The sequence below is a fragment of the Mastomys coucha genome, unplaced genomic scaffold (genome assembly GCF_008632895.1).
Source record: "Mastomys coucha isolate ucsf_1 unplaced genomic scaffold, UCSF_Mcou_1 pScaffold21, whole genome shotgun sequence".
Lineage (NCBI taxonomy): Eukaryota > Metazoa > Chordata > Mammalia > Rodentia > Muridae > Mastomys > Mastomys coucha.
This window is the reverse complement of record NW_022196904.1, coordinates 86,800,808-86,816,008: the sequence shown is the minus strand read 5'-3', so window position 1 is coordinate 86,816,008 and position 15,201 is coordinate 86,800,808. Positions and strand designations below refer to the sequence as shown.

General features: G+C 43.8%; 1 protein-coding gene and 1 pseudogene across 4 annotated transcripts in view; one reads left to right on the top strand and one right to left on the bottom strand.

Moving 5' to 3' along the window:
- Positions 1-15,201, bottom strand: part of Gdpd4 (glycerophosphodiester phosphodiesterase domain containing 4) — a 152,810-nt gene that overhangs the window by 47,359 nt on the left and 90,250 nt on the right. For all 4 annotated transcript variants that reach the window (XM_031387437.1, XM_031387435.1, XM_031387438.1 and 1 more), the window contains 3 exons: positions 12,657-12,804; positions 10,740-10,822; positions 9,120-9,169 (listed from right to left, as the gene is read on the bottom strand). In XM_031387437.1, coding sequence (XP_031243297.1) covers positions 9,120-9,169; positions 10,740-10,822; positions 12,657-12,804 — 281 coding nt within the window. The remainder of the gene's footprint in view (positions 1-9,119; positions 9,170-10,739; positions 10,823-12,656; positions 12,805-15,201) is intronic.
- Positions 14,091-15,201, top strand: part of LOC116104092 — a 3,723-nt pseudogene continuing 2,612 nt past the window's right edge.

Here is a 15,201-nt window from a genome sequence, read left to right as displayed (position 1 = left end):
GTTCAAAAACTCAGGTGACAGCAGATGCTGACACGGATGTGGAGAAAGAGGAACACTCCTACATTGCTAATGGAATTACAAGGTGTTTCAACCACTATGGAAATCATTCTGGAGGTTCCTCAGAAAATTGGACATAGTATTACCTGAGGACCCAGCTATACCACTCTAGACATATACCCAGAAGATGCTCCAACATGTAATAAGGACACATGCTCCACTATGTTCATAGCAGACATATTTATAATAGCCAGAAGCTGGAAACAACCCAAATGTTCCTCAACAGAAGAATGGATACAGAAAATGTGGTACATTTACACAATGGAGTACTACTTTTTTACATATCAATAAGAAGCTATTAAAAATAATGACTTCATGAAATTCAAATGGATGGAAATTGAAAATATCATCCTGAGTGAGGTAACCTAGTCACAAAAGAATACATATGGTATGCACTCACTGATAAATGAATATTAGCCCAAAAGCTCTGAATACCCAAGATACAATTCACAAACCACATTAAGCTGAAGAAGAAGGAAAAACAAAGTGTGGATGCTTCAGTCCTTCTTAGAAGGGGGAACAAAATACTCACAGGAGGAAATATGGAGACAAAGTGTGGAGACTTAAGGAAAGTCCATCCAGAGACTGCCCCACCTGGAGATCCATCCTATATACAGTATCCAAAAAGAACCTGACAAATACAGAGGTAGATGCTTGTAGCCAACCATTGGACTGAGTACAGGATCCTGATGGAGGAGTTGGAGAGCAGATTGAAGGAGGTGAGGGGGTTTGCAGCCCCACGAAGAGAGTAACGGTGTTAACAGGCCAGACCACCCAAAGCTTCGGGGGACTGGACCACCAACCAAAGAGTACACATGGAGAGACCCATGGCTCCAGTCGTGTATGTGGCAGAGGATGGCCTTGTTGGACATCAGTTGGAGGAGTGGCCCTTGGTCCTGTGGAGGTTTGATGCCCCAGTGTAGGGGAATGCCAGGTGGGAAGTTGGGAGTGGGTGGGTGGGAGAGCACCCTCATAGAGGAAGGGGGAGGGAATATGGGAGAGGGGGTTTGTGGGGAAAAGGGATAACACTTAAAATGTAAATAAAGAAAATATCCAATAAAAACAAAACAAAACAAAAAAGATTTGAAGTAACTTTTTTACATATCAATAAGAAGCTAATGCACATCTTCAATCTCAGAGCTCAGGAGCTAGAGGTAGGTGGATCTCTGTGAGTTTGAGGCCAGCCTGGTCTATAGAGCAAACCCCAAGACAGCCAGAGCTACATAAAGAAACCCTGCCTTAAAAAAAAAAGAAAGAAAGAAAAGAAAAAGAAAGGAAGAAAAGGAAAGGAAAAAAGAAACTAATATATATAGCATAAAATTTATTCTGAAATAAATAAATAAATTTAAATAGGTTAAAATTGGATATTACTGGTCTCTAAAAATTCACATAACTGGAATAAGAACCTGTGAAGAGGAAGGAAACTGGTTTTTGAAGTATAGTTTTTGATAAAACTATACTAATAAATCTGATTTTTTTCAGCAAACCTTAGGAAGAAAAACATGTTTGTATATGTATCCTTCACACAAAAATTAATTATAATCCAATTATCAGAAATTAGTCACAAAAGGAACAAAAACAACAACAACAACAACAACAAAAAAAAAAAAAAAAAAAAAAAAAAAAAAAAAAAACCAGCAAAAGGAAAAAATAGGCATGTCACAGAGGACCAAAATCCTGAAGAGTTTTCTTAAGGAATTTTATGAAACTCAAGACAGAAGTAACAGTGTCCTCTGAGGGCAGACTTGGCATCGTTCAAGTGACTATGTTGTAAGATGTGTAAGATGTGGCACTCTGGCAGTGGCTCACATCCATGATCGAAGTACTCAGAAGGCAGAGTTAGAATCAGGAGCTGGAGGCTCATTTGAGTTACACAGTGAGCCCCTGTTCAAGAAGGCGAGGACACTGTTTTGTTCCTCAGCCCGTTGTGATCTGGACTATGGTTTTTGCCAGTGTTCTGTGTCTGTCCAGTCCTGTTCTTTCTCTGACTCTATATTTGGTCCTATATACCCTTTGGGTATTTCTTGGAGTTCTAAAATGGCCTTTTATTGCATTTACTTTTTGCTTGTATTAGGGAAATTTCTGTAACAGAAAATTATGAACTATTTTAAGAATTGTGTAAATTTAGATAACAGAGATTGCAATAGTACCTTAGAAAAATGACTCATTTTTCCCTTGAATTCATTACATTGAAATGCTGATAAGAAAATAAGGTGAGTAGAAAATAAATCTAAAAAGTTGCTGTTTTTAATAGTTCAAGTATCTGGCCAGAAGACATACATCAAAGAAGAAAGCGTTTGGTTTGGCTCATAGTTTGTAGGAGACAGTCTGTAGACTTGTATTTTATCAAAACCTTACTTTAATTAGTGTACTTTAATGCTTTAACCTCCCTTCTAGCCCATCACCCACCAGAGGTAATGGTAAGGAAAGGTTAGTAGGGCAAAGAAGGATGTGGACCTATTTAGAAATAGTTCTTTAAGTGAATACAATTTGCTTTGTCAGGATATCAGCAGTTCAGTTCACACAAATTAGTAGCTTTAGCTCAATCCATCACAAACACCATTCACAAATCAGCAATGGCAGTTTGATCCAGAAAAATATGCAAGGCTCTGCCAATCAACCCGAGTCCACAGAAGTGGTAAGAAGCTGCTGGAACATCACCAGCAGTTCTTTGGTGGTGTTACTCTCCATGAAGTCACAACAAATGATGACCGTCAAAGAGTGGCAAGGTGAACCAATGCTACAAAAGTGTTGTCAGTGAAGACCAGTGTCAGCAAAACCCAACAATAACCAGAAAAGAATGGCAAGGCAAATTAATACCATAAAAAGCCATCCACTGTCTGTTGGGTTATATTTATACCCTTTCCAACATCTTGTGTTCTCTCAAGCATCCACTCTAGCAAAACATTAGATGCCTTTTTTCCAGGCTGCTTCCAGAAAAACACCACGCGTCTGTTCTCAATAAAACATCTTCCCATGTGTCTGCTTCAGGAAAAGCATCCTCTCATAAGACAGTTTCCAGAAAAATATCACATGACACAACTGGGTCTCCAAAGAAACCAGAACTTCCCACTTCACAGTCCATCATAACTGGGAAGACATGGATGAGAGGGTATGAGGAGATGGTCACACCAAGACCAAAGTAAGGCACAAGAATGGGATGGGTGCTGATAGCCACTTGGCTTTCTTGCCCCCTTCCTCTGTTCCATCCTGGCACCTAGACCATGTTTAGGGGTGGGTTTTTCTCCTCAACTGAACCTCTCCAGAACTGTTCTCATAGGCGCACCCTGATTGGTCCACCCTAGAGTGTGCTTCCTAGGTGATTTTTAAATCCAGCCGAGTTAACAAGAACAATTAACTATCACATCTTACTAAGCTCTCTAAGAACTAAACACCAACTTCCTTCTCCTCCTTGCTGAATCTATTTAACCTCCTAAGTAATAGATAGGTCTCAAATCAGGGACAAATGGCTAAGGTGCCTATTTAAAACATCAAAGTAGGCCTGGCCACCAGGTTTTCCCAGCATCTCTCAGTCCCTACCTGTTTCAGGGCCCTCCTGGCTGGCATATCCTGTCCCCTACCCTAAATTTCTTCAGCCCAACAGCTGGGCTGCCCTTCTCCCAGCTGCCTTTCCTCATATAATCCAGCCATTTTTGCTATGCAAGTCCGTTGGGCTCGTTTTATCTACTCTTTGGCTTCCTGCTATCTTGGTCTGGCTTTCCCCTCTCCCCTCTCACTTCTCATATAGCCTGGGTCAGAGTCAGGTTCAGGTTTACTCTGGACCCTCCAAGATGTCTCTTCCCCTGGCCATGTTCTCCCTTTTAGCTACAATAATCCCCTTCTCCCACCATACCTAGGGGCAGTTTTATCCTTTCTTTTTATTTCTTCTTTTCATTCACCTGGTGCTGAAATATGGAACCAGTCATGTCCTATTAGTAGTAGTAATAGTAATTCTTCTCTTTGTTCTCCTCCCCTTCTTTCTCCTCCTCCTCTTCTTCTTTTTCATTCATCTGGTGCCAAATCCCAGGAGTGTCATAAATGAGTTCCCTCCCAAGAATCTGGGCCACTCTGATCCAAGCTGGATCTCCTAAGGTATGTATAGGTTATTTTTCCCCTTGTTGGCTACTACCACCCACAGAATTTGATTCCAAGTTCTAGAGTCTGATTCTTCAGTTGCTGCTTCCCTCTGCTTGCTCCAAACATTTGTCTCTCATATCATTGGGCTCTGGCCTGCTACGCCCTCCACATAGGCATCTCCTGAAGCCTGCTACACCCAGGTGGACTGCTCCCTTTCTCCTACTCTTTCCTCTCTCCTTCTGTAATGGATAAGTGCCACTACAGAGTTCCCTGCTTTGTCTACCTTAACTACAAAAGCTACACTAATGTGCCAGGAAGCTTTTTCTTGCCCTCAGTGGGCTCCAATCACAAGGACAAGGGATGCTTTTCCTCTGTGATTTGGAACATTTTTCTCTCTGTCAAGTTTACCATTCCATTTGGGGATGCCCAGATGGAAATTCTCGTCACAACAAAACTTTATCCACCTCAGCTCAGTTAGCTTTCTCTTGAAATATTTTTCTGAATAAACATTTCTATGGGGGGGGGGGAGAGGGCATTAGGACATGATTGCTCCTAGGAAAGGTTGAAGAGAAGGTTTATTGTAGATATGAAGGGGAAAACCAACCAGAGCATAGACTTCAATGTGCTAATAGGTACAACAAGCACAGGTTAATTGAAGAGTTATATGTCCTTTTTTCCAGAGATAAGGGAAATAACTCCTTTCAACAAGTAGGACTATCTTCTTAAATCCCCGAGAGAATACTGACTTTTGTCTAAATGCCAGATGCTGGGAAAAGGAATTTCTTGAGACTTAACACCATCCTTCTCTAGAAATCTAGCTTTATCATTTCCCATTTGAACTCAATTATTATCTCCTATTGTTGGTATCAGAGGCTAGACTGCAGCCTAGTATTTCAGGCCCTACAAAGTATTCTTTATGCACTCTCCAACATACACAACCCACAACTGAAACCCAATAAAACACTTTCAGCCCTCACAGGCATGGGAGATACTCTGTCCTGGATCCAGACACCTGACTCAATGAAAGCACCAGCAGCTTTTGTTTGCATCCTCGCTGGCTGGACAGGACACCTACCATGAAAAATTTCCAGTTCTCTTTAACTGCTCTGTAAGAATTGAGCAAACCAAGGAGCCAGAAAAGTACCTCATAAAAATACCAAGGCCATTAAGCCTAAAGGGACACCTCATAAAAATACCGAGGGGCCAAGAATGCAAGGACTAAGCAAACACCCATCCCCAAGGGATGCCCGGTTCCAGGAAAGGTCCCAAGGAGGGAGTGGATCTCCCCCCACCCCTCCTACATGCAACTGGTATCTCCTCCTGGAGGAGAAAGGTCAATGAAAATGAGAAAGATAACCAGCCCACATTGTAAGTTGTAACCAGCCCATGTTGTAAGCTATAAAACTCTGTTCTGAAAAGGTATAAAAAGTAAGAGCTTTGTTTCCTCGGGGTTGCCTTTGCTCCAAATGCAAGATGACCCCAGTATACTGGATCAATAAAAACCTCATGCTAATTGCATCAATCTCCATCCCTATGTCTTCACGAGTGGGACACCCACACAGAATTTAACAGCTCTTGGTTTTCTCTGGCACAAAGTAGGTACCAAATAATGTAACACACAAGCAGACAAACACCTGTTCTAGAAATCTCCCAGGGATATGTGCTTAGACATCTGCAGTCTGTAGTGAAAGATTGCTGGGTCTGGCCTGGCTTTGCGAGGGGTGGAATGGCATGGTTCCTGACCCTGGACCAGGACCAACAGGGCAGAGGCCTCCACAAGTGTCCATGGCTGCTGTGGGCATGAGGCTTTTTTGTATAATAATGTTCATATTTTCACATTCCTCTGAGGAATGTCCTCCCTGTTAATGTTAATGACTCCATGATAATCACAGACAGCATGAGTCTAGGAGGCAAAGGTGTGGCTAATGTCTCAGCAAATTGTAAACACTGGGACCTTCAGGACATCCCTTAAGGCTGTGGGAAAAAACCTTGAAAACATTATATATATATATACACATTATATATATATATATAATGTTATATGTGTGTGTGTGTGGGTATATGTATAAAACTTCCCAACTATGGAAAATATTAGAATGTAGTATGAATTATATGAGGGGCTTCAAGAATCTAAAAGAACAAAAGCAGCTGTGCTGTGAGCCAACTTGTCAGAAAGAAACTAAGGAAGGAGATAAAGAGAATTAGGGAGCCAGGGCTACACAGAGACTGTCTCAAAAGACCGAGAGAGAGAGAGAGAGAGAGAGAGAGAGAGAGAGAGAGAGGCACAATCTGGAAAGCTGTCTTGAGCAGAGAGAGCATAGGGCACCAACTTGGACCCACAATTTGACTTCAAGTCATTTGTTTCACTGCTCTCACAAACCCTCCTCTCAGAACCCCTCTCCAAGTCCAGGCTGGTCCTTGGCAGGGATGGAGAGAGAGATGGCTCAGCTGGTAAAGGCCAGGTTGGACCTAGCAAAGGTTCTCCAGAACCTATGCCAGTCTATATAGTTCTGTCCCTTGGTATCTATAGGGGACTGGTTCTGGAATTCCTTAGGAAAACAAAATCTGCAGATATACACATCTCCTCTGTAAAATTCATATAAACCTGTGCACACCTTTCCATATACTTTACATCATTTTTTAGATGATCTGTAATGCCTAAATGATGTAAATGCTGTATAAATAGGTATACTGTGTTGTTTAGAAAATTCAGTCATGTGCTCATAATGATGTTTCAGTTGTCATGAACTGAACACCTGATATTGGTCACAAAAAGTCACAGCAGAACTAAAAACTCTTATTTAGTGATACTGCTACCATCTTGAGTTAGAGTACATTGTAGTTAGTACACATTTGTGGGGATTCCAGTTACATGATAGGTATAGTTTATAATTTATGACCATGATAACAGGTGACTGCATTATGATATTTATATATTTTATTGTTATTTTCACATGCTACTTAAAAATGTTTTTTAAAAAATCAAGAAATTAGAACTCAATAACTTAGACATCAACAAACAAAATAACCCAATTAAAAAATAAAATGCCCCACTATACTACAGGGACATTTGCTCAACCATGTTCACAGCAGCTTTATTCATAATAGCAAGAAACTGGAAACAACCTAGATGTCCCTCAGCTGAAGAATGGATAAAGAAAATGTGGTACATTTACACAATGGAGTAGTATCCAGCTATTAAAAACAAAGATATCATGAAATTAGCAGTCAAATGGATGGAACTTGAGAATATCAGTGAGGTAGCAAAGACCCAGAAAAACATGTATGGTATGTACTCATTTATAAGTGAACATTAGCCATAAAGTGCAGGATAATCATGCTACAATCCACAGATCCAAAGAAGCTGGGTAATAAAGGGGACTCAAGGGAGGATGTGTGAATCTCCAAGGGGGAAACAAAACACAGTCATCAGAAGTGGATGGAGAGAGGGAAGTGAGTGGCAGAGAAGGTTAGGAAGGTGATGGGGATAGCAATCAGGTGTGTGGGGGACAGGAGAGGGCTTGGAATGAGAAATCAGTGGAGGGCATCTCTGAGACTAGCTGGAGAGCCTATGTGGGTGACTCTACCTGAGATTCCTACCAGTGGAGGATATAGAAACTGAAGTGGCCACCAGGATTTCCAGTGAAAGGATGGGGACAACAACCCACCCACAAAACCTTCAACCCAAAATTTGTCCTGCCTACAAGATGCACGGGGATGAAGATGGAGGCAGAGACTGAAGGAACAGCCAACCAATAACTGGCCCAACTTGAGACCTACCGCAAGGGAGAGAACCAACCTCTGACACTAATCCTCTGCTATGCTTGCAGACAAGAATCTAGCATAACTGTCTCCTGAGTTGCTTCATCTAGCAGCTGATGAAAACAAATGCAGAACTCATAGCCAAACATCAGACCGAGCTCAGGGAGTCTTCTGGAAGAGTGGGGGACAGGATTGAGCAAATTGGAAGTGTCAAGGAAACCACAAGAAGATCTACAATGTCAGTTAACCTGGGCCTATGGGGGTTCACAGAAACTGAACCATCAACCAAAGAGCACACAGGGGCTGAACCTAGCTCCCCTCCCACATTCGTAGCAGATGTACAGCTTGATCTTCATGTGGGTCCCTTAACAATTAGAGTGGGGGCTGTCTCTGACTCTGTTGCCTGCCATTGGATCCCCTTCCCCTACCTTTGATTGCCTGATCAGGCCTCAAGAAGAAAGGAGGTGCTTAGTTCTACTGGGACTAGATGTACCAGGCTAGGGTGTTACCCAAGGGGTGAGGGTAATGCGGGTAGACTGAGGGTAAGGGGAGATTGAGAGTTGAGGAGGGAGGGGGGCTATGATTGGGATGTAATATGAATAAAAATAATGAAATTATGAGATAAAAAGGGTTACTATAAAACAGAAGGTCTTGCCAGGCAGCTACTTTTCATGTTGTCAAGTCTCTAGACTATATCATTTGCTCTCATGCTTTATTTAATATCATACTGCTCCATTCATTATGTCCCTAGGAGCAATGCTCTTTCACACACACACACACACACACACACACACACACACACACACACACACCTGGGGGGAGGGAGAGAGACGGAGAGAGAGAGAGGTCTATGATAATTGCACTCTGTGGTGTTTGCACAATGATAAAATCAGGTAGGCAAGCAGTTCTTGAAAAGCACCACCATTCTGCAGTGATTAGGACTGACCACAAGAATAAAGCTGTGTGTATCCCACAGCCAGCACACCTTACAGGGCCTAACTATATGATTCCTATCAGCAACAACATAACTTCTGTTTCCACTGGTGCTTGGTTGAGTTTACAGATGGAAACTCAAGGACAAGGGGACTGACTAAATGTTTCTGCTTCTCCTTGGTCCCCACATACCCTCAGCTCTCAGCAGGGAGTGTGAAGAGCAGACCTTGTCCTCTAGAGGCAATGGGGAGGGACAGAGAGGAAGGAATGAGCAAGGCTTTTGACCTTACCTGTAGATGCAGTAGCTTCGAGCCACCTTTCTCTTCTAAGCTCTTTTATCCTGGAAGGAAGCAGACCATGTATCAGCTCACAGGCCTCTTTTAAACAACATTATGGCCAGAAGAGATGCATTATACAATCAGGCTCTTACCTGAGAGGAGGGCCTGTGCGTCCTCCCCTTTAAAGGGTAAGTCACCGGTCAGAATGATGGATGTAGAGAACCACAGTCTACCTGAACTTACATCCTTTGTCCAAGCTGTTAGTTCTCTCTCTCATCTTAAAACCACAGTCCTGGGGATGCAGAGATGACTCAGTAGTCGACTCTGAGCACTGGCTGCTTTTCCAGAGGACCTTGATTTCCAGCACCCACCTGGTGGCTCACAACCCATCTGTGACTCTAGTTCCAGGGAATCCAGCACCATTTTCTGGCTTGTGAGGGCATGAGGCACTCACAAGGTGCACAAACACACATGCAACCAAAACAACCACACACAGAGAATAGTAAAAACAACACAGAAAAAATCCCCCAAAACAACAACAACAACAACAACAAAAAAAAAAAACAACCCAGAAACAAAAACAAATAAAACCAAAACCCTGTAGCATTTGTCCTGCAAGGATTTTTAAATGTCCTTTTCTGGGCAGACGTAAAAGGGAGTGTGGTTAGCGAAGGGGGATGTTAGAGAGGCAAGGCAGGAGTGGGTGGATGGGGGAGTACCCTCTTAGAAGCAAGGGGGAAGGGGCCTGGGATGCGGGTTTGCAGAGGGAAGCCTGGGAAAGGAGACAACATTTGAAATGTAAATAAATAAAATAATCAACAGAAAAAAAAGAGAAAAGAAAAAGAAATCTTGGAGGGGAGAGGAGTATGGTCTAAAAAGAGAAAGCATATTTTTTCCTCAAGGTCACCCAGCAACTAAAATGCAAAGCCAGGGCCACATCCGAGTCTTCCTGGCCTATGTACCTGCTCGGTCTGTTCTTCTCAGAAGGGGAGACAGAGGCCCTTGTTTGCACAGATGCAATCCCAGGCCTTTCTCAACAGATCACACTGAATCCATAGTACATTCCTGACTTGGCTTCAGTGGGAGTCCTTATTTGAAAAGGGTGTGTGGTGGTTTGAATATGCTTGGCCCATGGGAAGTGTGTGTGGCTTTATTAGGAGGTGTGGCTTTCTTGGAGAGGGAGCCGTGGCCTTGTTGGGGGAAGTGAGTCACCGTGGGGGTGGACTTTGAGGTCCCATGCTCAAGCTCTGCCCAGTGCAGAGAGTCTCTTCCTGGCTGCCTTTTAGATCAAGATATAGAACTCTAAGCTCCTCTCCAGTACCAAGTCTGCCTGGATGATGCCACGCTTCATGATGATGATGGACTGAACCTCTGGAACTGTAAGCCAGCCCCAAGTAAATGTTGTCTTTTACAAGAGTTTCCTTGGTCGTGGTGCCTCTTCCCAGTAATGAAACCCTAATTAAGACAGGGCGTGAGGGAGTAAGCTGCAGACAGAAGGAAATAGGCTGATATTCCAAACCCACTTTGCCATGGAAGGTATCAGAAGAAAACAACCTTTTCATCAATTCTCTGTAAGAACCCATTTATTACTTTAGAGGAATTTTTTAATTCAAATTATAAGTACATACTTACCAGTGATAACAAAATACAAAAGCAATGATAACCGCAGAAGTAACATCCAGGAAAAGCCACATGAACGCGTAGTATCCTGGTGTCTGCAAAACATAAACCAACCAAAGGTGGACTGCTCTATAGCAGAAGGTTTTAAGTCCCTTGCTCATCTACTTGGGCTGAGGCCCATAGGAAGTGGGGCCAGGTGAGACTATCTGCAGCTATTCTAATAGTCAGCCACACACGTGCATGTGATCTGTAAGACATGCGGGTGCTGTGCTCTCCATTTCCCTTGACTCTCAAGGCAGACATCTGTGGGAATTACAGACAAGTCACACCAAGTCTGTCCTGGACCCAGGACTACAGTCCAGGTTATCTGACACCTTGTGCTCTCTTTCTGTAGCATGGTCTCCAATATCTAGCTACCACCATATAGTTCTGAGAAGCCATTCATAATGCAACTGTCTATGAACTAGTACCTGGGTACCACTGGTTTGAATCAACATTCTTCACAGAAATGCTGAATTATATGTAGAATCACATATAATTTGACTCACACACCTACTCCTCCAGACTCTACCAAGACCAGCTCTTTCCCCAGCACTCTGGGAACTCTGACTCCTACATTGATTCACATGGATTTCCTAATCTCTGGTTTGATTATTTTCATCTACTCCATTGTTCCTTCCCAGTGTTATTCTTGTTGCTACAGAAACCGGGGCTATTTAGTCTTTCTTAAGCTTTTCTATCCAATGCTTAACTTTCAAAGGAGCAAAATTAAACTTTTCTTTTAAAAATATTTATTTTATTCATACCACAAGTGTACATACAGGTGTCTCCAGAATCCAGAGGGAGCCACTGAATCCCCTGGAACTTGACTTCTGGACAGCTGTAAGCTGCCTGATATTGGCGCTGGGGACAGAACTTAGATCCTTTAGAAGAATAGCAAGCACTCTTAACTGCAGATCCATCTCTCTAGCTCCTACACTGTTTTCTAGTGGGAATAGTAGAGTGTGTCTATAGTCCCAGCCACTTGGGAGACTAAGGTGGAGAATGACTTGAGGCCAAGAGTTTGAGGCTAGCACAAGTGGCACATAGAGACTCCCTTGCGACAACCTGTTTTCTGTTGCATGCTACTCAGTCAAATCATTCTGGCAGACAGGAAACCTAGGTTCTGTTGCAGTAATTGGCTAGCCACAGCTCCCTCCATATGTACTAAGTGACTGGATTTAGCAATGGCTGAAAACCAAGTCTTCAGATCCACCAAGTCCCACCAGGGTGCCAGGGTAATACAGTTGGATGCTGGCTCATTTATTTAAGAGCATTGTATTCAAGAAACAGTTTTCACTTGGCAGACAAAGGGCTCTGGCTTTCTTCCCATAATATACCCTGTGACCATTGTTGCTGTCATAGTGTTAGTGTGTGAGTGTGACTGTGTGTGTGTGTGTATGAATGTGCTTGCACATGCTTAAGCCTGCAATAGCAAAGCTCTAGAGTCAGACAGACCTCTCATTAAGAGAACATAGACCAAGACACCTGTGAACTCCAGTTTTTCTATAGGGATAATAAAAATATTCACATTATAGCATGTAAAGTGCATTGTAGAGATTCAACAAATAAAGAACCTGGAAGAGACTGGGCGGACGCTTTTAATCCCAGTACTTGGGAGGCAGAGGCAGGTGGATTTCTGAGTTCGAGGCCAGCCTGGTCTACAGAGTGAGTTCCAGGACAGCCAGGGCTACAAAGAGAAACACTGTCTCGAAAAACAAAAAACAAAAAAAGACCAAAAAGAACCCGGAAGAGTTTGGGTGGTAAGGGAGAAGGCACATTTCCATTACTCACAGATGTCTGTATTCTGAAGTAGCTTAACAGGGGACTACGAAGAGATGGGAGAGCACAATCACACCAGACTTAGAATGATCTGGACAAACAGCTCACCATGAAGAAGAGAGGGTGACTAAGCTGATGTAGGAGTTCCATGTCGTCTGTGGTCACAGAGTTGACACTAGAACACCAGGCCAGTGAGAAGAGCCAAGGCTCGTTGATAACATACACATGGATGTAGATTTTAGCTTCCTGATAATGTCTGGAACAGAAACAGAGCCCACAAAGGGTTTCACTCAGTTGTACTCTTAATAACTAAAGGGCAGCAAGCACATCTGTGAAAAGCTACTGCTTAAATGAGCAAACAAACAGCTGGTCAAAAGACAGCTTCGGATCTGCTGACTGAGTGGGCTCAGGGGAGGCAAAGGCTGGCCTAGTCCTTCAGCTCCTGGTGCACCAGTAGAATTCTGGTGAACTAAACATCCTAAGGGGGATGCAGCAAGACAGAGAGGATGGAAAGAAAAAGAGAAAAGATGGGGGAGGGGTGGGCAACAACAGACAAAAAATCCTTTATAGCATTTACAAATCTTCCCACCATATCCGGGTTCAAACTGTAACTGAGAAAACCAGTTCATGAATGGATGCTTCTACAAGCTATTCACTGCCTGTCACCATGGGCATGTGGGTCCCCTGGGATTCTATCCCAGCACCACCCACCCTGATGACCTGCGCACTTACCATTTTCTGTTCGATGGGAAGCAAGTTACAGCAAAAACTACTGTGACCCCACCCTACTTTGTGTATCCAGACCTAGCTCAGCACCTGGCTCTATAACTGAAAGTATTAATTGAAAGAACAGAGGAAACACCAGTGTGGTGACCGTTTTAACACTTAAATATAATGAGTTTTGTGGGTTTTTTTTAAATAAGGATTTGGTGGGAGAAAACAAACCCAGCTGTCTGTAAGTCACTAACTCAGTGGACGCCTCGGCCTGATCTGTGGAGAAGGAAGAGAATAAGCGGAGGACTCACAAAGCAAGGCCAGTGTCATCTCAGAATTCCAGTTCTCAGAAAGCACACCAAGTGCCCCTCTGCTGCTGCTCGGTCTGTGGGCTGAGATCAAGTGGAAGTGTTTGCCCAAGTACTTTCAAACCCTGATCCAGTAGTCACATAGGAAAGCACAAGTCTGCCATCCACTAGCATGGCAAGCCCTGTGCTTCAGAGCTGAGACTCGAGAGAATCGCCATGCCTTTCTACAGGAGATGCTGCCAAATTCCTGCTCACAGCTAAGAGCTGCCTCTAACCTCTCCAGGTCACACAAAGAGAAACTTAGAAAGAATTGAAAGGCAAAGAGTGAAAATGAAAAAGACTTCTTTGTACTGTTTAAAAATATAATTCAAAATTCAATGTTTTAAAATATATGTATGTATGGGCTATAGAAACTATAATTAAAAACATAATACCCTTAGGAATCACCTCAAAGGCGGTGGATGCGGTCCCTGTAGGTGCTCAGAGTGGTGGACCAGTTGGGCCCCCGTCAGCCTCCATCATGTCGCGACAAAGCACCCTGTACAGCTTCTTCCCCAAGTCACGCAAAGGTGTCGCTGCCTGCGGAGCCTCCGCTTCCCGCGGGCCAGGATGCGGCCTGGAGCGAGGCTGGACCTAAGTCCCGGCCCGCGGCAGTATCTGCCTCCCCGTTGGAGGCAAAGGAGAGCCGCAGAGGGTGGCCGCGCCGGCGGCCATGCCCCCCCAGTTCCTGTGACTTCTCACCAGATGATTTGGTTTGGGCTAAGATGGAAGGTTACCCCTGGTGGCCTTGCCTGCTTTATAGTCATCCCTTTGATGGAACATTCATCCGAAAGAAAGGGAAATCTGTCCGTGTTCACGTACAGTTTTTTGATGACAGTCCAACAAGGGGCTGGGTTAACAAAAGGATGTTAAAGCCATATACAGGTTCAAAGTCAAAGGAAGCCCAAAAGGGAGGTCATTTCTACAGTTCAAAGTCTGAAATACTCAGAGCAATGCAGCGTGCAGAGGAGGCCTTAAGTAAAGACAAGGTTAAGAGGCCTGAGCTGGCAGTGTGTGATGAGCCTTCAGAGCCAGAAGAGGAGAAGGGGCAGAGGTGCATGAGGCTTACTTATCCGATAAGAGTGAAGAAGATAATCAAAGCGAGAGCGAAGCGCAGCCTAATGTTCAGGGGCCTAGGCGAAGCAGCCGGCAAGTCAAAAAGCGAAGGGTCATCTCGGACTCTGAGAGTGACATTGGTGGCTCTGATGTAGAATTCAAGCCAGACACTAAGCAAGAAGGAAGCAGTGACGAAGTAAGCAGTGGAGTTGGGGACAGCGATAGTGAAGGCCTAGGCACCTTTGGCAAAGGTGCTCCAAAGCGGAAGAGAACCATGGCTTTTCATGGTGGACTTAGAAGGAAAAGTTTGAAGAAGGAAACAGGCTCAGCCAAACGACCAACTCGCATTCTGTCAGAAACCAAGAGTACCTTGAGGGCTTTCTCTGCCCCTCAGAACTGTGAATCCCAAACCCACGTCAGTGGAGGAGGTAACGACTGCAGTGGACCCACTACTTGGTATCACAAAACTTTAGAATGGCTTAAGCCAGAAAAGAGAAGAGATGAGCACAGGAGACGCCCCGATCACCCTGAATTTA